Source organism: Trichosurus vulpecula, chromosome 1 (assembly GCF_011100635.1).
Source record: "Trichosurus vulpecula isolate mTriVul1 chromosome 1, mTriVul1.pri, whole genome shotgun sequence".
NCBI lineage: Eukaryota > Metazoa > Chordata > Mammalia > Diprotodontia > Phalangeridae > Trichosurus > Trichosurus vulpecula.
Window position 1 is genome coordinate 290,664,402 of NC_050573.1, and position 23,235 is coordinate 290,687,636.

The 23,235-nt window shown below is 36.8% G+C and overlaps 1 protein-coding gene across 1 annotated transcript in view; it reads right to left on the reverse strand.

Annotated features, from left to right (window-relative positions):
* Positions 1-292: 292 nt before the first annotated feature.
* The window catches only part of UBE2W (ubiquitin conjugating enzyme E2 W), a 110,755-nt gene continuing 87,812 nt past the window's right edge, over positions 293-23,235 (reverse strand). The window contains exons 5-6 of the mRNA XM_036740102.1: positions 18,993-19,068; positions 293-3,851 (exon numbers count right to left, since the gene is read on the reverse strand). Of these exons, the coding sequence (XP_036595997.1) occupies positions 3,838-3,851; positions 18,993-19,068 (90 nt within the window). The 3' untranslated portion in view covers positions 293-3,837. The remainder of the gene's footprint in view (positions 3,852-18,992; positions 19,069-23,235) is intronic.

Sequence of the window (23,235 nt, forward strand, 5' to 3'; positions counted from 1 at the left end):
ACAAGCCTATAAAAAGTTGAGGGGACTATAAGAGTTACAAATTAGTAATAAATTGTGCTGAATATGAACAAGCATGAATAAGAAAAAATTAAATTGTGGGTGGGTTTCATTTATCAGAAAAATCATTTAAATTACATTCTTCATTCCTCAACACCAGATAAATATTATGTAAAGGAAATCCAGACAAATAGTGAATTTCTAAGCATTCAGCGAAGGTGGAGAAAGTAAACTAAAATCCAATAAAAATTGAAGTCAAGAAATATAAGCATCAGGAATCATAAAAGCTTAGGACTAGTGACACTGAATTCTTTATTTAAAACATATTAAACAAACATTACCTCTCCTTAGCTCTTCTATTTTTAGCAAGAAATTCCAACAATTTTTGTTTTAATTCTTGGAAACAGGTGTTTAAAGTTGAATATCAGCAACAAGTTGTAATAAAAGCGTACATGAACAGTGACAGTCTGCTTCCAAATAACTTCAATGATTCCATTATCTTTGGTGTGGTTTAGGAGCAATTATGCAGCCGTTGGGTCCCTATTTTAGAATTTAAAGAGTACATGCCCGATATAGGCATCCAACCTTTGGAAATATTTTGTTGTAGGTATAAAATACCCAGAGAATTACTCATGAAATATTCTAGTTATTCTTTGTGCCAAATATTGATCTATTCAAGACAATGGAAGACATTTCCCCCCAAATGAATTTACATCATACTTAAGAGCTCAGCCTTTTCTTCTGGGACAAAAGAAGTAGCTTTCTATACTCTTTGATATATTATAAAAGGTCCTTTAGTTGCAAAAATTAGATCCTTATAGAACAGTCCCAAAATGTACTAAAAAAAATTTTTTTTCCTGGGAAGGTGAATACAACCTCACCCTTTACCAGCAGTAATGCCTATTTGACATATTTAAAATGCTTTTTGAAAGGGCACCATGCTCATGATTTAAGCATGCATAAATAATGTATAAGCTGAAAGCAGCACTAGCTAAGTATTTGGCAATCTAGAAGAATGTTCCAAATAATACATACGCTAAATTTAAAGAAAGTATTATTTCTACAGGCTTGTGCAACAAATGGTGCCTTTATCTTGAAGTAGATGTGGAAAGGGGAGGGAAGCACATTCTTTAACATTATATACATTTTCTTGGTATTCTGGTTACAGCATCCAGGTGTGATGTTTCCAAATTATGGGCAATTAAAGTACTAACATTAGTAGCTATTTTCCACCACAAAACAATCAATTATTTAGCCCTAGTTGAGGACAGTGATGTAAATAAAGTAGTTCATTTCATAATATAGCAAATACAAAATATCTGTGAAGCTAACTTGTCAACAACCAAATCTGCAAACAAGATGTAAAGAAATTAATGTTTTTGCTCCTTAAATATTTTTAAATTCCATATAATAATAAAATTCTAAACCAGAATGCTGTGTTATTTTATGGGTGGCTGGCTTTTGACTATTCTTGTAATATTTTACCACATTCTTCTTTCTTTAAATAACAGTTTTCATTTTTCACTCAGTCATTTAAAATTTTTTCCCATTTATATTTTAAACCATTTTATGGTAACTATAGGTGGAGAAGTATATCTAAACATTACTTATACCAAAAGGCTACTGTGAGCCTATATATTACCTCTCAATCTACAATATAGCAAGGCTAAGTCCTTTGGTAAATACTTTTCACAAGAAATATTTCTAACATAGGAAGGAGAATCCAGCAGAATGGAAAGATTTTTGGGGAAAAGATGGGTCAAGTCACCCAGTACTATAAAGCAGTCAGATAAAATATGAAAATACATAATTTAACTAATTTACAGCTGCAAAATTTTATATTAAAAGTAGTTAAAAACTAAATTATAGTAGCTCCAAAGCATTAAAAATAACTGGCCCTAAAGAGGCCAACTATTAAAGTATTATAAAGATCACTGAGAACTTGTGTACATCTAGCTTCACCACACAGTTTTAAGTGTTAAATGAGATCTAAAGCAAACTTTTAATAGAAAAGGTGAGAGTTGCAAACTAGCAGTGTTGCTAAATTAACAATAGCCATAATCTGGTGGCCATATTTTTTTCTTAAAAATCCAACACTTCTACAGCAAAAATATGAGGCCTACCCACCCCTGAGTTCAGCAATTACACTTTTTAAAAGTGTACGGTTTTATGTAATTAACACTATATACAATGCTAGAAAATATTATTACTGTACATAGATTAAAAACAGTACTCAGAATAACTTTTGCCAATTCTAGATTTAGTTTTTTGGGGGCAATATCTCAATACTTTCACTTTCAGCCAATTACCTTTTTTAAAGGTCCAAATTAAAGCAAATATTCACCGTAGGATTTATTTTTTCAGAGTGCAACAATAAGGCATTAGTAAAAACAGTGAAGTAGAAACTGATTTTGCATAAGTGTTAAAGGTAGTTTATAAAATACATTAAGTGCATTCTTAAAATTGAGAACCTAGTTGCAATATCATTAAATTACAATATTGGTGACAATAACTGAATCTATCTTTCAACATTTTTTTTTGTAGAAAAGTCATCTAAATGCAAAGGCTTCTGAAGAACCACCATCAAAAAAGGGGGGAAAAACTAGAGCTGTGTGAGACAGACAAGCAAAAATATCATCTTATACTCTAGTTATTTGAACTTAAATAAAAATGTCCACACTTTTTTTGTCAAAATATTAAGCCTCTGTCAAAAATGTATTTCTTTCTTTATAGTACAGGATTAAAAGACAAGATGGTGCTTACAGATAAAAGAAAATGTACAAGAAAATATTTTGACAAAGTTTTTCAATTAAAATATTGCAACATTCAAACTCGACTTACAGTATAACAAAAGAAATGAGACCGCAAACAAAATGGTGTATGGATTTTTCAAACACATAAATAAATGAAATATTGTGAAGGCAGCAGGGCTCATGCTGATGGCTAGCAGGAAGTAACAGAGTGTAATCTACTTGTAAAAAGCTTTTAATGTACAAATTATAAGCCCAATCATGGACTGCAGCAATTCAATCATCACTGCCATTTTTTTCTTACTTCCAAAATAAAGCCTTGATTAAACCATTCATACCCTATATTACTCATACCTTTACTTCAGAGATTGAGTAACTATACACATCAAATGTATTTATTTTCACCATAGGGATAACATATTGTACCTCTCTGCCAATGTTACTCGAAAACCTTTCATGTCAAAACAATTTGACAGCATAAAAACAATTCAATAAATATGCAATGATCTTTCAATACAGTCCTTTATAGACACGCATGTTAATTCATGCTGCTAACCTTAGGATCACAGTGCATAGAATCCAAATATTAAATGGCTGGGATGACTTTTGAAGTTATGATGGATCCTTCACTTTATTTATAATCCCATTATAACTGATTAACTCATTTCATAGGCCCTTTCATGCATTTATCATTTGGTGGCAGGAGTAAAACATTTCCTGTTAACAACGTCCATTGCCAGCAATGAACGTCTCAAAACTGCCAAGAAGTCATTGTTATTGCACAATACATGGAGGCCCTGGATATTTTCCAAAAGCTTTAAAAAATAAAAATAAAAAAATGGAATTATTCTGACATTTCCTGACACCTGCATTAATACTTGTATGACTAATAAAGCATGTCAGTTGCCTGGACTGAACCAGCGATCAACACGTGCCCAGAATGCACACGAGTAAAAATGCAGAAAAAGGAAGTAGTCTTCATTGCCTATAGGTCACTTCCAGTCAAAAGTTAAAGTTCAAAGACTGAATGATCAAAGTGCTCATTTTCTCAGTAGGGCTATCTTCTGCTAGGAGGTTCGCAATGGTGGCATCAACATGTATCATCTTAAAGAAAAAAAGGAGAAGAATATATTAAAAAAAGCATGCACAAATATTTACAAAATATTCTAGCACAGAAATCACTTCATGAGGCAAAAAACATACCTTTTTAACTTGTAGCCCTACTTTGACCCTGCCTCTCCAATCAATATGATTTTGCAACAACGTTTAAGTCTTGATTATATTAACTTGACAAATCAGTTACACAAAGATTCAAAAAGAAACTTGTTTTGTGTCTTTTGAGAAATGATAGCATATGCCTGATCAATTTATGGTTTACCATCAATACTCACTCTAAACCAGGGGTGAGAAACCTATAGCCTCGAGGCCACATGTGGCCCTCTAGGTCGTCAAGTATGGCCCTCTGACGATTGGAATCCACACTTCACAGAACAAATCCCCTTACTAAAATAATTTGTTCCGTAAAACTTGGACTCCATCAAAAGGCTGCACCCAAGGACCTAGAAGGCCATGTGTGGCCTTGAGGTCACAGGTTCCCCACCCTTACAAACAATTAAGTGAAATAAAAATTCAAATGATACATATTCCTTTTCTATACAAATATACAAATATGTATATGCACAGAATAGGGAAAAATCATGAACTTATCAAACTGTTAATGAAAAAGTGGAAGTTGCCCCAATTCAGAGTTTATTAACCTTTCTTTAGAAAGGTCTCTCATGGAATGCATAATTTCAGAAAGGGCTATTTCATTAAAATTTGCACAGAATAGGAGTAATATGGGTGTGAAACATTAAATATACTATTAAGACTCAGTTATTGTACTAGTTAGTTTTGCCAAACTGCTTTTTTCTCCCTTTTTTCAGTCTCTGTTACAAGGATAAATTACTTATGCATACTAAAAAGATATAAACAAAACAAAAATGTTCTTAAGAGTTCAGAGGCCAGAGAAATCAATTCGGCTATCTACTAAAGAAAAATAAAATAATTATAAGATGTCACACCACCAAAGAAATTCAAAGAACTCAAGGGTATAATTGTGAAACTACTGCTCCAAACATATAATCTGCTGTCACCAGCTTGTCAGGATAGATTGCTGACACAGCCCATATCTGTAGGAATGGCTCGGTGGAAACCAAAGAATCAGTGAATCTGTACGAACCTTCCAGAAAGCCTAAAAAAGTCCTGTGAACCAATGTTCTAGATTCTGATCTGCTGATGAGTAAAGGGAGTAAACTTGTTGGAATGAAACTAACTTGTTATCTTCAGTCAAGTTTGTAAAGAAGTGTAAGAGCCAATCTAGCCCTATCCCTTTTCATGTATGCTATGATCTCTCAAATCAACTACTCATACTCTACACCTGGGTTGTACTTTCTAAACTCCCAGCGTTTGTATAGCACCCTCCTGGAAAGCATTCATTCTCTACCTCTCTTATAAATGCTTTTCCTGATCCCTTCCTGCCTCAAATTTCTCAAAGGACTTGAGAGCATATATTCATGCTCTTGTTATAACATGTATTTTGTGTTAAAGTGCATGTACATTCATTATCTCCCCTTGTAGTTCGTAAGCTCTTTGAAATCAGACTTATTTTTTAATAAGTTAAACCATTTAACACAGCATCTTGCACAAAGGTACTTAAAAGACAGTTAATAAATTAAGTTGAGAAGAGAGTTATCAGCTATTGGGAGGGGATACATATTTGGAGGAGGAAGCTTACATTGAACAGAGATTCCTTTAAAAATAATACTGAATTATCTTTGATGACTGGAATTGGACTACTAGTTGGTGGTTGTCCTTTGTTCTACAAGAGGACCAAAATGACATCACTGTGATAGAGTCAAGTTTCAATGTGTCCAACTGTGGCTGATCAGACTATGAGCTCAGAATACTCTACCACAGGTCGGGCACATAAATAGTCCATGTGAACATTTGGGGTGGACACTCTCAATTTGCACATCCTGCATTTCCTTTGAGCTGTTTCCACTCTGCTTTGCTCATAGAGCACAGAATTTTCTCTGATGTGAGCATGCCATGCTGAGCAGTCCTGTGCCAATGTCTCCCATGTCACACAATCAATTCCAAAGTTCTTAAGAGAGACCTTGAGAGTGTCCTTGTATTGCTTCTTCTATCATGTGAATGCTTGCCCTGTGTGAGTTCTCCATAAAATAGTCTTTTTGGCAAACATACATGGGAAGAGTATTCCTATGATTTGGCCAGACGGGACTCTGGGTAGCCATCAAGGAGAGCCCCCCACCCCCAGCTTTGAATAACAGATGTTGCTCTCTCTCTGGTAACTATGCATGTATTGTCTTGGTCACACAGCTAGAAGCCTGTCTGTTGATTTGTGTTATTTGCTCTGTTTATATAATTTCTGCTTGTAATTTCTGTTTGTGTTTTCTCTGAAGTTCAGGGCGCTGACTTTTCCCCCTAAACTAAGTGAATGATATATATATATGCTTAAAGTGAGATTGTAAACCCCTTAAAGTTGCTTTTCTTAGAAAAGAACCTGTGCTAGCAGCCTTCCTGTGTGCTGGTGGTCTTATACCGCCCCCCCTCCCCCAGCAGCTGCTAGCAACATTGTTGTTACACTGAGAGAGTGCGAGAACACTGTCCATTATCCAGAACCCAGGCAAGCATGCCTTCATGAAACTGACAGACAATGTTGATGAACTCTAGGCAACCAAATTTTGATGTAATTTTTCATAAGCCCTCACAACTAACAGTATCAAAGGCCTTGGCCAGATCTACAATCACTGTGTACAGACCTCTGTTCTGCTCCTGGCATTTCTCTTGGAGTTGCTGGTCAACAAACACCCTATCAATTGTTCCTCGGCCCTTTCTGAAGCCACATGGGCTCTCAGGTAGATGACCATGTTCCAGATGATGGAGTCACACTGATTAGTGACAAGGATATGATCCTAGAGAGATGGGCTAAACACTTCCATAATTATCAATCAATGCTGAAGCCATTGACTGTTCACCTCAAGTTGAAGTCAGTCCCTCCCTAGCTGAAGTTCCTACTGAAGAAGAGGTTTTGAATGCCTTTAGGCTCCTTTCATGTGGCAAAGCACCTGGTGCTGATTCTATTCCAGCTGAGATTTACAAGGTAGGGGGTCCACTGCTCATACAAAAGCTGACTGAAATTTTCTGGGTTATATGGCAAGAGGAGGTTATCCCCCAGGAATTCAAGGATGCCTCCATTGTCCATCTCTATAAAGGCAAAGGAAATAGATAGTCCTGTGACAACCACAGGGAGGCCTCTCTTTTAGTCATTGCTGGCAAGATTCTTGCCAGAGTCCTTAATAGGCTGATCCTTCACCTGGACTACTAGTAGTAAGAAATGAGAAGCCAAGCAGAGAATATTAGCTGTAAGACCAAAATGAGATTCTTTAGAGGCAGACAGGTCTAAGACATGAGTCTTTTTTAGTATGAAGAGGACAGAAATATCCCCATTGATTCTCCAAAGCTAAAGAGTTTCAGTATGAAGGGCTGGATAGAATGCACCCTACAGACACCAGACATTCTTTTTTGTTTTTTTCCTTTTCCATTTTTATTTAAATCTCTTTGGATTACAGACCTAGTAGTGCTATTTCAGGATCAAAGTGTATGCAGTTTTATAGCCCTTCGGGCATAGTTCAAAATTGCTCTCCAGAATGGTTGGATCAGTTCATAACTGGGGGGACATTCTTAAAAATCGAAACTATGGACATCCTGCCTGTAATGAATAGTCTATAACATAGAGCAGATGTAATCTAGTTTCGTAGTTGAAGACGAATCTCTTAATTCATTTGGATCAATGAACATATACCGCATCAGAAACCGTTCCTATTAGGTTTTCAATGTGACGTCACACATCAAATTAAGGTTGTCATGGATGACCAGCAATATTTTGAAAGATCCCAATAAAGAGATCCAATCTTTGGGTCAGATAATTAGAATGGGACAAGGAGATCATTTTTGGGTTTTGCTTTGGGTTTTTGTTGTTGTTGTTTGTTTATTAGAGTGAGGGTGGATGGTGAAGAAAAGAGAGAAATGATGGGAGATATTTTAGATTAGTATCTACCTTCTAGGAGGTAATGGTAGCTTCTACCATTTTGACTTAGTGCCTAAAAGCTAGTAGGATTCAGGGGGTATTCAGTGAAATAAGATTTTTTTTAAAAAGCCTCACTAAAGTTGAGATACAACTTTAGCTTATAGCAAAAAGTAGTTAAGGGGGGCGGAACCAAGATGGCAGCTGGTAAGCAGGGAACAGCGTGAGCTCCATACCGAGTCCCTCCAAAAACTTATAGAAAATGGCTCTGAACCAATTCTAGAACGGCAGAACCCACAAAACAGCAGAGGGAAGCAGGGCTCCAGCCCAGGACAGCCTGGATGGTCTCTGGGTGAGGTCTATCCCACACGGAGCTGGGAACGGAGTGGAGCAGAGCCCAGCCTGAACGGCGTGGACCAACAAGACCAGCAACCGGGCAGAGCATGCCCTAGCGCCCTGAATAAGTGAGCTGTGGCAGTTACCAGACTTCTCGACCCACAAACACCAGAGACTGCTGAGAAGGTTAGTGGGAAAAGCTGTGGGAGTGGAAGGAGTTAGCGGTTTGGTTTCCAGCCCCCAGGGCAGTGGAGGTGGGGCAGCTATAGCTGTTGCTGCTTCCGGCTCCAGGCCCACCTGGTGGGAGGAAATAAGTGGCGGATCAGAGCAGGGGTGCACAGCCTGCTGAAGATCTAAACCCAGTTCGGGTTGGGGGTTCTTGGGGAAGGAGCAGTGCTGGTGTGGCAGAGCTAGCACCTCCCCCCCAAACGTGGAACATAGAACTCTGTATTCTACAAGCAGTCATACCCCACTGAAAAACTCAAAGGTCAAGTTAGTTGGCTGGGAATATGGCCAGGCAGCGAAAACGCACCAAGATTCAGTCTCAGACTTTGCATTCTTTCTTTGCTGACAAAGAAAACCAAAACATACAGACAGAAGAAATTAATAAAGTCAAAGAGCCTACAACAGAAACCTCCAAGAAAAACATGAACTGGTCCCAGGCCATGGAAGAGCTCAAAAAGGAGTTGGAAAAGCAAGTTAGAGAAGTAGAGGAAAAATTGGGAAGAGAAATGAGAAGGATGTGAGAAAACCAACAAGTCAATGACTTGCTAAAGGAGACCCAAAAAATACTGCAGAGAACAACACCTTAAAAAATAGACTAACTCAAATGTCAAAAGAGCTCCAAAAAGCCAATGAGGAGAAGAATGCCTTGAAAGGCAGAATTAGCCAAATGGAAAAGGAGGTCCAAAAGACCACTGAAGAAAATACTACTTTAAAAATTAGATTGGAGCAAGTGGAAGCTAGTGACTTTATGAGAAATCAAGATATTATAAAACAGAACCAAAGGAATGAAAAAATGGAAGACAATGTCAAATATCTCATTGGAAAAACCACTGACCTGGAAAATAGATCCAGGAGACATAATTTAAAAATTATTGGACTACCTGAAAGCCATGATCAAAAAAAGAGCCTAGATATCATCTTTCAAGAAATTATCAAGGAGAACTGCCCTGATATTCTAGAGCCACAGGGCAAAATAGAAATTGAAAGAATCCATCGATCGCCTCCTCAAATAGATCCCAAAAGAAATCTCCCAGGAATATTGTCACCAAATTCCAGAGCTCCCAGATCAAGGAGAAAATACTGCAAACAGCCAGAAAGAAACAATTTGAGTATTGTGGAAACCCAATCAGAATAACCCAAGATCTGGCAGCCTCTACATTAAGAGATCAAAGGGCTTGGAATATGATATTCCGGAGGTCAATGGAGCTAGGATTAAAACCAAGAATCACCTACCCAGCAAAACTGAGCATCATGCTCCAAGGCAAAATATTGACTTTCAATAAAATAGAGGACTTTCAAGCTTTCTCAGTGAAAAGACCAGAACTGAATAGAAAATTTGACTTTCAAACATAAGAATCAAGAGAAGCATGAAAAGGTAATCAAGAAAAAGAACAAGAAAAAGAAATTGCAAGGGACTTACTAAAGGTGAACTGTTTTGTTGACATTCCTACATGGAAAGATGACGAGTATGATTCATGAGACCTCAGTATTACGGTAGCTGAAGGGAATATGCATACATATATGTTTATGTATACATATGGGTGAATGTGTATGTATGTATATATCTATGTGTATATATATATATATATATGTATGTGTGTGTGTGTGTGTATATATATATATATATATATATATATATATATATATGAGAGAGAGAGAGCGGACACAGGGTGAGTTGAAGATGAAGGGAAGATATCTAAAAGAAATAAAATCAAATTAAGGGATGAGAGAGGAACATACTGAGAGAGGGAGATAAGGAGAGATAGAATGGGGTGAATTATTTCGCATAAAGGAGGCAAGAGCAAGCAGTTCTGTGGGAGGAGGGGAGAGGGCTGGTGAGGGGGTAATGAGTGAACATTGCTCTCATCAGATTTGGCCTGAGGAGGGAATACCATACATACCCAATGGAGAATCTTACCCCACAGGAAAGAAGAGGGAAGAAGATAAAAATAAATGGGGGGGATGATGGAGGGGAGGGCTGATGGGGGTGGAGATAGTAAAAAACAAACACTTTCAAAAGGGGACAGGGTCAAGGGAGAAAATTCAATAAAGGGGGATGGGTTGGGAAGGAGCAAAATATAGTTAGTCTTTCACAACATGAGTATTGTGGAAGGGTTATACATAATGATACACATGTGGCCTATGTTGAATTGCTTGACTTCTTAGGGAGGGTGGGTGGGAAGGGAAGAGGGGAGAGAATTGGGAACTCAAAGTTTTAAAAACAGATGTTCAAAAACAAACCAAAATGTTTTTGCATGCAACTAGAAAATAAGATACACAGACAATGGGGTGTAGAAATTTATCTTGCCCTACAAGAAAGGAAGGGAAAAGGGGATGGGAGGGGAGTGGGGTGACAGAGGGGAGCTCTGACTGGGGAACAGGGCAACCAGAATATATGCCATCTTGGAGTGGGTGGGAGGGTAGAAATGGGGAGAAAATTTGTAATTCAAACTCTTGTGAAAATCAATGCTGAAAACTAAATATGTTAAATAAATTAAAAAAAAAATAAAAATAAAAAAATAAAAGAGAATTAAGCAATAAAAAAAAAAGAAAAAAAAAGTAGTTAAAGACTTATAGTTTAAGAAATCAGATATACTCCTGAAGGAGGTATTTCTGAACCATGGCTTAAAAAATAAGCATGATAATCTCGGCTCCAAAGGAAGAATCCCTCAACAAAGGCTGGCAAGAATTTACCTGGAATTTTGCAAATCTAATCAAAATGACTTTAATTTGGGAAAAGGCTGGAGGAAGGGGGGAAAAAAGGGAAAAAAACCTGCTTGCCTATATTCACCAAAGTAGATAATATATAGATAGGACAGGAAGAATAGTAATAGAAAACAAAATCCAAGTAAAGAAGCCTTAAAAACAAAAAAAAAATTCATGACCAATGATGAAAACAAATCAAGGTGAACAAGAGAAAGTTCAAGATAAATTTGATTTCAAAGATATCATTGAGACTATTATTGTTTGTTTAAAAAAAAAAAGCAGGATATGAAGAGAGGGAAGGACAGTGTCAGGACTAGAAAAGGGCAAATACCTGGATTTTTTAAAAAAGTGAAAAGAATGGATGTCTCATATATAACCTGTATTAAATTGCTTACCATTTTAGAGAGAGGGAGGGAGGGATAAAAATGTGGAACTCAATTTTTAAAAAATAAATGTTAAAAATTGTCTTTACATGTAATTGGAAAAATATATATTAAAAAAAGAATGTGTGTCTGAGTACTATAGTGAATCTCACTTTGATTCCACGAGAAATTTTCAAATGCATTATTATATTCAAAGTGTAATGGTAACTGAACGATCCAGAAAAATGATAAAAAGAACTAACTTGGCTTTATCAAGAACAGATAACATTAAGCAAGACCAAAAAAATTTTATACATAGTATCTACAAACAATGTACAAGTAAAGAACAATGACACCACAATGAAAACTAAATTCTGCGTAATTATATGATCAAGCCTGGTTCCAAAGAGAAGAAAAAAACACACCTTTGTTTGCCGAGGACAGGAACTATGAAGGCATATAAGGTCCCACTTGGCTATTTCATTAATTTTACAGAGCTACTCCCCACCCCACCTCCACTCCATTCTTTAACATTTTGTTGCTGTTGTTTTAGAGAGAGAGAGGAAGAGAGAGAGGGAGGGAGGAAGGGAGGGAGGGAGGGAGGGAGGGAGGACTTTCTGAGGAAATATGAGGGTAGGAATACACTTAGAAATGAAGTATAAAACAAAAGATTAATAAAAATTTGTTTTAAACTCTAAGTCATGCCTACACCAACCTCATTTTCTTTTTTACAAAGTTACTAGAGTGGGAGATCAAAGTGTATGCTTAGATATAGTTTATTTGGTTTTAGCAAAACAGCAGACAAAGTCTCAGGCTATTCTTGTAAACTCCAGTGGTCCCTACTGCCTCCAGGATCAAATATAAAATCCTTCTGTTTGGCTTTTTACACCCTTCATAACCTGCTTCCTTTTCATCTCACTCCCCTATACATACTCTGTTTCAGTGACTCTGGCCTCCTTTCTGTTCCTTGCACACATTTCATCAGTTGAAAATGCAACTCTGTGCATTTTCAATGGCTGTCCTCCATCCTCCTTCCTACCTCCTGACTTCCCCGGCTTCCTTCAAGTCCTACTGAAATCACATCGTCTGCAAGAAGTCTTTTCCAGTACTCAATATTAGTCCCTTCCCTCTAAGATTATCTTCAATTGATCCTATTCTTTGTTTGACACGGTTGTTCGCCAATTAGATTGTGAACTCCCTGAGGGAAGAGACTATTTTTGCCTTTTTTATATCTCCAGTGCTTAGCACAATACTTTGTCCTACTCTAAGGTCCAACTTGCTTAAACGTTTACTGAGTATATTCAAATTATCAAACTATCTCATTTGACTCAACATACCTACTACTGGCTTGCCCTGGACACCAGACCATGCTTCAGTTTCACATCCTATCTAGTCATTTAGTCTCTCTGCCTACTCCTGCTGGGAAACTTTCCTCCCTGCTCCTAATTCACCCCATCTCCCACCCCTCTGGCATGCTCTAAAAATAAAACTCTTCTTCCGGTCACGATTCCCCACAGATACTGTCTATCCCTAGAGTAAGTTTCTAGAAAGGAGAGACTATTTCTTTAAAAACAAAAAAAAAACTTTTTTATCCCTGGTGCTTAGCATAGTACTTGGCACACAGTAACCCCTTAATAAATGCCTTATGATTTCTTCATTCAAGTCATGACAAACAGGGCAATTTCATTTCTTCCCTGTTAAATTTAATACACACTTTAAAAATTACAGAACAATTTAACAATTTCATATATAATCCTCTTTTTTGTTTTCTGAATAATGGAATGTTAGTGCTGATGACTTTTCACAATAAAGCTTAAAATTATCCACATGCTAACACACTAATAAATTTAAAAATAATTAATGCAAAAATTAGACACAACAAAAAATTCAAAAATAATAAACCATGCCACAGAAGACTCATTTCTTTTAATACAGGAGAATGCTGATGGGATAACATATTTGGATTTCAACATGGTATTTATCAATTTTCTTATGAAATTGCTTTGAAAAGCAAAAAGAAGGCAGTCCAGTGTGGGCCATGCAGGCACAGACCGGGTCCCAGCAAACCCAGAGCAGACCTCAGGGGACTGAATCACTGGAGCTGAGGCAGTTTCCAGACTTCTCAACCTACAAATGTCAAAGATAACTTAAAAGTTCAGTGGGAAAGGTCTGTCAGACCTGGGTGAAAGAGAAGCACAGACCAGCCCCATGCCAGTGTAGCTCCAGGGTGGCAGCGGCAGGAGTTTGGTGGTGGCGGCAGCAACGGCTGCTTCCAGAGCTCTCAGCCCACAGACAGTAAGGGGAATGAACAACTGGTCAGAAGATTACAAGGGTCTCTCTGCTGGCACTAAGGCAGGATTCTGTTGCTCTGCCCATACTTGGATTTGGGTCACAGTCCGGGGGGCAAGGAAGAGCACCGGTATAGCAGAGCTTGTGGCAGCAGTGGAGAGGGGACCCTCCTCACAGTTCCAGGGCAGGAAAGAATACTTGTGGTCACTCACTGACCAAAGCATAGGCCAAGAGAGGAGTAAACACCTCTCCTTATATCATACCACCTTGGAAGAACTGAAAACTTACAGGTCCCTAGAAGTATCTCTGAAAACACCTACACAGAATTCCTGAAGCTGAGAATAGTTCGCCCTCCACACTGGAAGCCCTACCTTAACAAAGAGTTAAAAAGTCAAGTAACTGGCTGGGAAAATGAGCAAACAACATAAAAAACTCAAACTATAAAATCTTACTTTGATGACAAGGAAGTTCAAAACATATACTCAGAAGAAGACAACAAAGTCAAAGCTCCTACATCCAAAGCCTCCAAGAAAAGTATGAGTTGGTCTCAGGCCCTGGAAGAGCTCAAAAAGGATTTCGAAAATCAAGTAAGAGAAGTAGAAGAAAAAAATCTTGGAAGAGAAATGAGAGTGATGAAAGAAAATCATGAAAAATGAGTCAACAGCTTGCTAAAGGAGGCCCCAAAAAACGCTGAAGAAAATAACACCTTAAAAATAAACTAGACCAAATGGCAAAAAAGGTCCAAAAAGTCAATGAGGAGAAGAATACCTTAAAAAGCAGAATCAGCCAAATGGAAAAAGAGGTTCAAAAGCTCACTGAAGAAAATAATTCCTTAAAAATTAGAATGGAGCAAATGGAAGCTAATGACTCTGTGAGAAATCAAGAAATTATAAAACAAAACCAAGAATGAAAAAATAGAAGACAATGTGAAATATCTCACTGGAAAAACAACTGATCTGGAAAATAGATCCAGGAGAGATAATTTTTTAAATTACTGGACTACCTGAAAGCCATCATCAAAAAAAGAGCCTACACATCATCTTTCAAGAAATTATCAAGAAAACAGCCCTGACATTCTAGAACCAGAAGGTAAAATGAAAATTGAAAGAATCTACCAATCATCTCCTGAAAGAGATCCCAAAAGGAAAACTCCCAAGAATATTGTAGCCAAATTCCAGAGTTCTTAGGTCAAGGAGAAAATATTTCAAGCAGCCGGAAAGAAACAATTCAAATATTGTAGAAATACAATTGGGATAACACAAGATTTAACAACTTCTACATTAAAAAATTGGAGGATTTGGAACCTGATATTCCAGAGGTCAAAGGAGCTAGGATTAAAATCAAGAATCACCTACCTAGTAAAACAGTGTAATCAATGAGGGGGAAAAATTGAGATTCAATGACAAAGAGAAATTTAATGTATTCTTGAGAAGCTGAGCTAAACAGAAAAACTGACTTTCAAATACAAGACTCAAGAGAAGCACAAAAAGGTGAACAGGAAAGAGATATCACAAGAGATGTATTAAAGTTGAACTGTTTACATTCCTATACGGGAAGGTGATATTTGTAATTCATAAGACATATTAGGGTAGTTGGAAGGAACATATACATACATACATACGCACACACATATGTATATGTATGTATACATATGTGTGTGTTTGTATGTATGTATAGATAGAGTGAGTTGAATATGAAGAGATGATATCTAAAAAATGAAATTAAGGGGTGAGAGAGGGATATCCTGGGAGGAGAAAGGGAGAGGCAGAATGGGGTAAATTATCTCACATAAAAGAGGCAAGAAAAAGCTTGGGGTAGGGTAGATAGGGGTAGGGGGTAATCAGAAGCAAACACTTTTGAGGAGGGACAAGGTCAAAGGAAAGAACAGAATAAATGGGATGAGGGGGCAAGATAGGGTGTGGGGAAATATAGTTAGTCTTTCACAACATGACTATTATGGTAGTGTTTTGCATAACTACACATGTACAAGCCATATCAAATTGCTTGCCCTCTCAATGAGGGTGGACAGGGAGGGAGGAAGGGAGAGAATTTGGAACTCAAAGTTTTAAAAAACAAATTTTAAAAATTGCTTTAAGTGCAACTGGGAAATAAGATACACAAGCAAGTGGGTATAGAAATCTAGCTTACCCTACAGGAAAATAGAAGGGGAAGGGGATAAGAGAAGGGGGAAAGGGGAGTTGACAGAAGGGAGGGCAGATGAGAGAAAGGGTAATCAGAATGCACACTGTCATGGAGTGGGGGGGAGGAGAGAGATGGGGAGAAAATTTGGAATTCAAAATCTTGTGGAAATTAATGTTGTAAACTTAGGTAGATGGATAGATAGATAGATGAAAGAATGAAAGATGAAAGAAATTACAAGCATAAAAATTAAATCCTACTCATCAGTTTCAAAGAACTGCACAAAGGATGGGGAAAGGGTGCCTAAAAAGAAAGTTGCATGAGAAAAAATCTAAGGGGTTTGCCAAACTAAAAGTTCCATGAGAATCAAAGCAGTCAATGCAGCTAATGTAGTCTTCATCTACCTTAAGAAAAGTATAATGTCCAGAGCAAGGATTACTAAAAGGAAGATACTCTGTAAACCTTACAACATTATATAAATGTTAAATAAACCATTATGATGGTCTTACTGTACTCTGCCCTGGTCAGAACACATCTGGAACAGTGTATACAGTTCTGGATGCCATATTTAATAAGAACCATTAACAATCTGGAGCAGGTAGAAAGCAGTGTGTTATGGTATAAAAAAAATCTATTGAAGGAATTATGGCTGTTTAGCTTAAAGAGAAGGTTTTAAGAAGGATGCTTATCTCCAGAGGAAATAGCTAGTATCAATGGATCATGGAGACAAAATTTTGGCTCAATATGCAAAGGTCATATAGGGGGCCTTAAAAAGGAATAAGTTTTTTGCCACTGAAAATTTTCAGACACTGGACAAATGCTTCCAAGGATGTTAGAGCTTAATTACAGCTAACATTTGTGTTTTGCCTAAAAGTTGGACAAGATTACCTTTGAGATGCCCTTTCAATTCTGTAGTTCTATGACCATAAGCAGATTAAGACTAAATATAGCTGTCTAAGAGTAAAATATAAAGAGCTTTCAGGTAAACATCAAAAATTACTTTCTTTTGGAGGCATTCAGAGTTAGGTGATTCGCCCAGGGGTCACACAGCTAGTAAGTGTCTGAGGTTATATTTGAACTCAGGTCTCCCTTACTCCAGGGCCAGTGTTCTATCCACTGTGCCACCTAGCTGCCCCAACAATTACCTTCTAAATGGAAAAGAATAAAATCTATAAAAGCAGGTATAACTTTCATAGCCCCTCAAATAATTTTTACATGAAAATCTCAACACATTTGAGCACTAATGCACTACAGAGACTACCATACTGAAATGGTACCACAAGAGAAAGAAAAAACTGTGATCTCTGAGTCAGGTTTTCTAAAGTAGAAACCCCAACCCCCTGGGTGAAGAACATAAAAACTTACTTAAGCAGCAATGAAACCATATTTGACCTAGATTAAGCATAATCCATGGGCCTGGAGTCAGGAAGACTCTTCTTCTTGATTTCAAAGCTGGCCTCAGTCACTTAATAGCTGTCTGACGCTGGGCAAGTCACTCAACCCTATTTGCCTCAATTTCCTCATCTGTAAAATGAGCTGGAAAAGGAAATGGCAAACCACTGGCGTATCCCAAGTGGGATTATCAAAAATCAGATATAACTGAAAATAACTGAACAACAATAACAAAGTCTAATTCCAAGTTAAGAGATCTTCCTTTTTGAGACAAATATCAATCTTGAATAGTCCCTAGCTTAAGGGAGTTACATGGGATAGGCTGATTCTATGAAACTGTACTGCCTCTCAAAATAGCAAAAGATGGAAGTTTATCTTAACAATAATTCTATTAATTCTCTCTCCTCCAAAATGGACAACAACTACTGCCCACCTAAGAGACATTTTAATGTAATGTGAAATGGAGCTGTGAAGGACAGTGAACATAGACACAAAGGTCACCTTCAAAAGTTTTTTTCAAATGTACTGGAAGAAAAAAGCCACAGGGCTCTTTTCTTGTTGCCACCTATCTTGCCCCTCAGAAACCGTCCATCCACAAAATGGGATAACAACTGAACCACTTACCTCACAGGGCTGGGAGGAAAATGCTTAGTGAACCTTATGGTGCAATAGAAATATGAGTGTATTATTACTTCTGACAAAATTATGACTCATGCATCTAAGGACATCCACTGGGCAGAAAGTTTCCACTCAGTTTAACAGATTTTTAAATAAAATAGTTGTGTTAATATTTTTATTCTAGACTCTCCACTGCTTTTTAGCTTAGTAAAGAAGGAAACAGTAACTATAAGAAAGACTGGTACAATACAAAGTCATTATTAGATTTTAGATTATCATATATTAGATACAAATAAGTTTCTATAATAAGATAAAAAAACTCAAACATTAATACAATCCTATCAACCTAAACAAAGAGAAAAAGAATGAGGAAATATTTAAGAGTTAAGGAAATTAGAAATAATTTAAAAGGTACAACACCTAAGCATCAATTCTGGAGGAAGCCAGTAGGATAAAGAAAGCTTATATTTAATAAGTTAACCATAAATTGATTTAGTTTTTTTCCTATTGAAATTATCTACTTTAGACCAAATGAAAACACACAGCATCAATACTACAAGAATTAAGTTTTATTTATAAAAGCAATTTTTCCCACCAACATTATTTCTGATATGAACTGAAAATTTACAAAGGGATTTTTTTATTTTTACATATATGGCAAATGAGCAAAACATTAACATTATCTTATTTGCTCATAATAGCTAGCATTTACATAGTGTTTTAAAATTTGTAAAGTGCTATATAAATATTATCTTATTTAAGCCTCACAACTCTGGGAAATAGGTGCTATTATCATCTTCATTTCAGAGACGAAGTCTTCCTGAATCCAGGTCCAGTGCTCTACCCACTACTCTAACTTAGCTCCTTTGGATAATAGTTATCTATTTTTGCTCACCAATTAGAACCCAAAGTTTTTTACCCTCAACATGCAAAAAAGAAACAATCAAAACTGCTAAAAGAATTCCTTACACACCATGGAACAAGGATTTCAAACCATAAGTCCCTTCCCACTAACTTGACTGTAGGCAACATAATTCTCTTCTTGAAATGTTATTTAAAAAAAAAAGTCATTTGAAATTGAATGCTTACCATGATACCACCACTTTGTTTTCTTTGGATTCTTGTTACATGTTCTTACGTAGAAAGAATTATCTGGTGGTCGCCTCTGAAACCAGAAAGTTTAAATGGATAAATAGCTCAAAAAAAAAAGAAATGAAGTGAAACACGCTGAATAATTCTTAGTTGATAAAATCTGTGCATGTAATGTTTAGAGAATGAACATGAAATCAATATGTATCTGTACATGATATCAATGACATAGCAAAGAGAACAGAAAGCTTTATATTTTGAGAAATTATACTATTAGTAATTAAATTATTTAAATGTTACATATGGTTACATGTGTTCTGTGGATAGAGAAGAGATAGACTCACTAGAGAACAGCCAATATGGAAGGGAGAATCAGATTTTAACCATGTATGTGGGCACATACACACACACACACACACACACACACGTTCATCTATGAAGGAGGAAATCAAAGATTGCAATGGCCCCTTTGTAAAGAACTGATTTGATTTTAATTTTTTTAAAATGACTTTTAATACAGTTAATGCCTTTAAAATAAGATTTAGTAAACATCCAATCACTCAAAGAATTTGGGAAATTTGAGAACCACTTAAATCAATGTGGTACTATAACGTAATGCTACCAAGAACATATCATAAGACATCAAAGCTTCGATACCATGTTATTCTATATATAAGTGGGAAGTAGCTCATGGTAAAGAATAAATAGAAAAAAATGACCTATGCTGGAATTTCCACATGAAAAGAAAACCCCTCAAAATGGCAGACCAGGGACATTTGGTTAACTGCCACATGCTCCTGGGATTTGGGGAAATTGGCAAAACCAAAAAAGTTACAAGAGAAATAGTGAATCTAAGAGCAATTAAGGAAGAAGTGAACATAAAAACCTAATACTGACCAGAAGAATTATGCCCAAGTTCAAGGCCATAGTTATAAGGCTCTGGGAAATGGCATTTATAGGCAATGATGGCAGTTTGGGAGAATATTCTTCCTCCTCTTCTCCCTCCTTTCATAGCAACTACTTCATACCTTCAATTTAATCACTGAATATTAGTATCTTCCCCCCACCTATAATTTTCTGTTAAAAACTGCACATTTAGACATACTATCAAATCGATTTCTCTAAACCAATAAGGAAACATAAATATATATGTACACATGTATATATGTGTGTGTATATACTTATATTAAGGAACAGATAATCAAGGTCTTTCCTTGTTATGTGGATTAAAGAAGACAGTTCTGTGTGGCATCAATAAAGAAATGGTAAAACACACTTGGGAAGTATGTTACATTCACAGAACTAACTATAAGGAAGTAAAAATAGTAAAGAGGAGAAATATCCCCACTCTCTGAATTAGCATAGCATGCTTATATTTTTAAAGCACTTTTACATTTATCTCCTTCGATACTTAGGATAAATAATTTTCAAGTCTAGGATTGTGAATAAGAGTAAATGGGTAAAGTATCTGCCCTCACTTTGAAAAAGAGGAAACTAAAGCAAAGGTTAAATGACTTGTTCAATAATATTAAATTAACTGTGCAATTGGTTATCATTCAAGATAATTATAGAAAAATAAGAATGAAACTAGGAACCTGAAAATATTTCAGAATGAAATTGACTGTTATTCAAGCAAGCATGGTTTTACAGAAAACTATTTTACTTTAAAGAACGATAACTACCTTTTTTAAAGTACCAACATTTTGATCATTGTTATGGTAATCCTTATAGAATCCACATTTCCTAGACTTAGAAGGGATGCATTTAGCCTTCTTTGAATGACTCAGCCATTATGAACATCCATTATGTCCTGGGTTGAACACAACAGTTTTGCCTACTCTTTAATTTTTCTTCTTTCTTCCTTCTTTCACTATCCGTTATTGTGGTGCCTTCCCCTGATAATTCTCTTCCTTCCTTCCACCCAAACTCCTCCTAGTTTAAGTGCTTTCAATTTGCTAAGGAAGGAGATGGAAATCAGAAAATCAATCTTCCTAATAATTCTGTATTAAATGAAGGTAAATAAAGCTTTGAGCAAAAGGCCTATTGTATCTCCTAAGGAACAAAGTGCTTTAGTCCCGGAACTTGCACTGGTATTTGAATGCTCAAAAGCCTTCTTGCTTTATTTGGTTTGGGGCCACCATCCAGAAGTCTGATGATGCCAGAAATCTGATCTCCAACTAAGCTGAAAGTTATTGAACTCTTAATCAGCTGTCCATGCCAGGGCATGAAAAGATTTTGGTTTAAAATTTTAGTTTAAAAAAAAAACCCACAAAATAAGCTTCTATTAGCCTATGTCATACCAAGGAAGCAAGCAGGAAAGATTAATTTTGGTGAGTGTCAAATGATCAAATGAAATTAATGATGACGAAAACAAGGATTAGAGAAAGATGGATGAGTTATAGGTCATTGTTTTCTAGTTTTTAATGGCAATGATGATATCTTATTCGAGTTGTGAACAGTTAAAATATCATATCCCTGACTCTGAAGTCCCAGCGGCACTTTTGGGCCAATGTAACCAATTGCCTATTGGACATTTCTAATGAGTTGTCCCACAAGCATCTCAAATTCAACATATTTGAAAAAGAACTCATCTTTTCCCCCACACCTATTCCTCTTACTATTTCTATTGGGAGTATTTCACTGTTCTTGCAGAGAAACCTAAGTTTGAAACCTTGGAGCTTACCTCATCCCTTATAGCCAATTAGTAGCTAAGCCTTTTAAATTCTCTCTCTCCAGTATCTCTCCCATTCAATTCTTTCTCTTCTCACATGGCCAATACTCTAATTCAGGCCTTCATCATCTCTGGACCACTCCAACAGCCTTCTCTGATTAAAATCTCCCCTTTCTGAATCCTTCTTCCACACAGCTGCCAGTGATGTTTTGGCAGCAGCAGTCTTTCTATATCACTTTCCACTCAAAAAGCTCCAGTGGCTCCTTATTGCCCTCTAGAACAAAACAGAAATTCTTCTGTTTGGTTTTTATTGTTTTTCACAATCTGGTTCCTGCCTATTTTCCTAGGCTTGTTCTATGCTATTCCCTCCTTCATGCACATCACGTTGGCCACATTGACCTACTTTCTGTTCCAGGTATATTACAATCTTCCAACTCTATGACTTTGTATGTCATAGAATCTACTCCTTCCTCTTAGAATCCCTGGCTTCCTTAAAAGCTTTGCTCCAGTGCTCTTTCTCAACAAAAACCCTTCCTGATCCTCCCAGTTATTACTGTCACCCTAAATTACTTGGCAAAACTTTCATATTTGCTTATATGTATACCTAATTCGTTCCCTCAATATCAAGCTAGCTCATTAAGGGCAGGGACTCGTTTTGTCTTTGTGTCCTAGTGTCCATTCTCTCAACCTTTCCACCTTGGACCCCCTTGTATCAATAATTTCTTCTTCTCACATGACTTCAATTATTTCCTTTATGTGGATAACTCCTAAATTCCCCAAGGTCCAACTTTTCCTCCAAGCTTTAATGTCTTACATCTGTAACTGCTCACTGGATATCTCCAAGTAAGTAAGTATACAGTCCAGATCTCAGGTTCAACATGAGCATAACTCAACTGCTTTCCCCTCAAACCTGTCCTTCCTATCATCCCTAATTTCTGTTAAATTATACTACTGTTCTCCCAAATATGTTTAACCTTGGTATCACCTGACTTTTCTTTCTCTGCACACAATTATCAGTATTTGCCAAATCCTTTCATCCCTGTCTCCTGTCTTGTTTTCATGACTATCCTCACCATTACCACCACTCAGTATTTGTGCTAGTGCTTATTCTTCTCACTTGGTACTACTGCAATAGCCTCCCAAACCAAATTCCCTGCCTTTAAGTCTCTTTCTCCCTACACACTGTCCCATCTACCTCCTTCCATGATTCACAGCTCTGGTTATGTCCCTCCCTTACTTTAAAAATCTGTAATTCAACTCAACTGGCATTCATCAAGCACATCCAATGAGCAAGGTACTGAGCTAGTGCTGGGAATACAAGCATAAAACTTAAAACAGTCTCTGCCTTTAAGAAATCCATATTCTACTGGTTTCTAACTGCTTAAAGAGTGAAGTTTAAGCACCTCATTCTCTACAATCTGGCTCCAACTTACCTCTCCAACTGTCTCTCTCATTATGCCCCTTTGCATGTTTTATGGTACCTTAACAAGGAAACTTGACTTTTGCCAACTCTGTGCCCTTGCTGATATTCTCTATCACCCTTGTACCTAGAATGCTTTCTTTTCCCTGCTC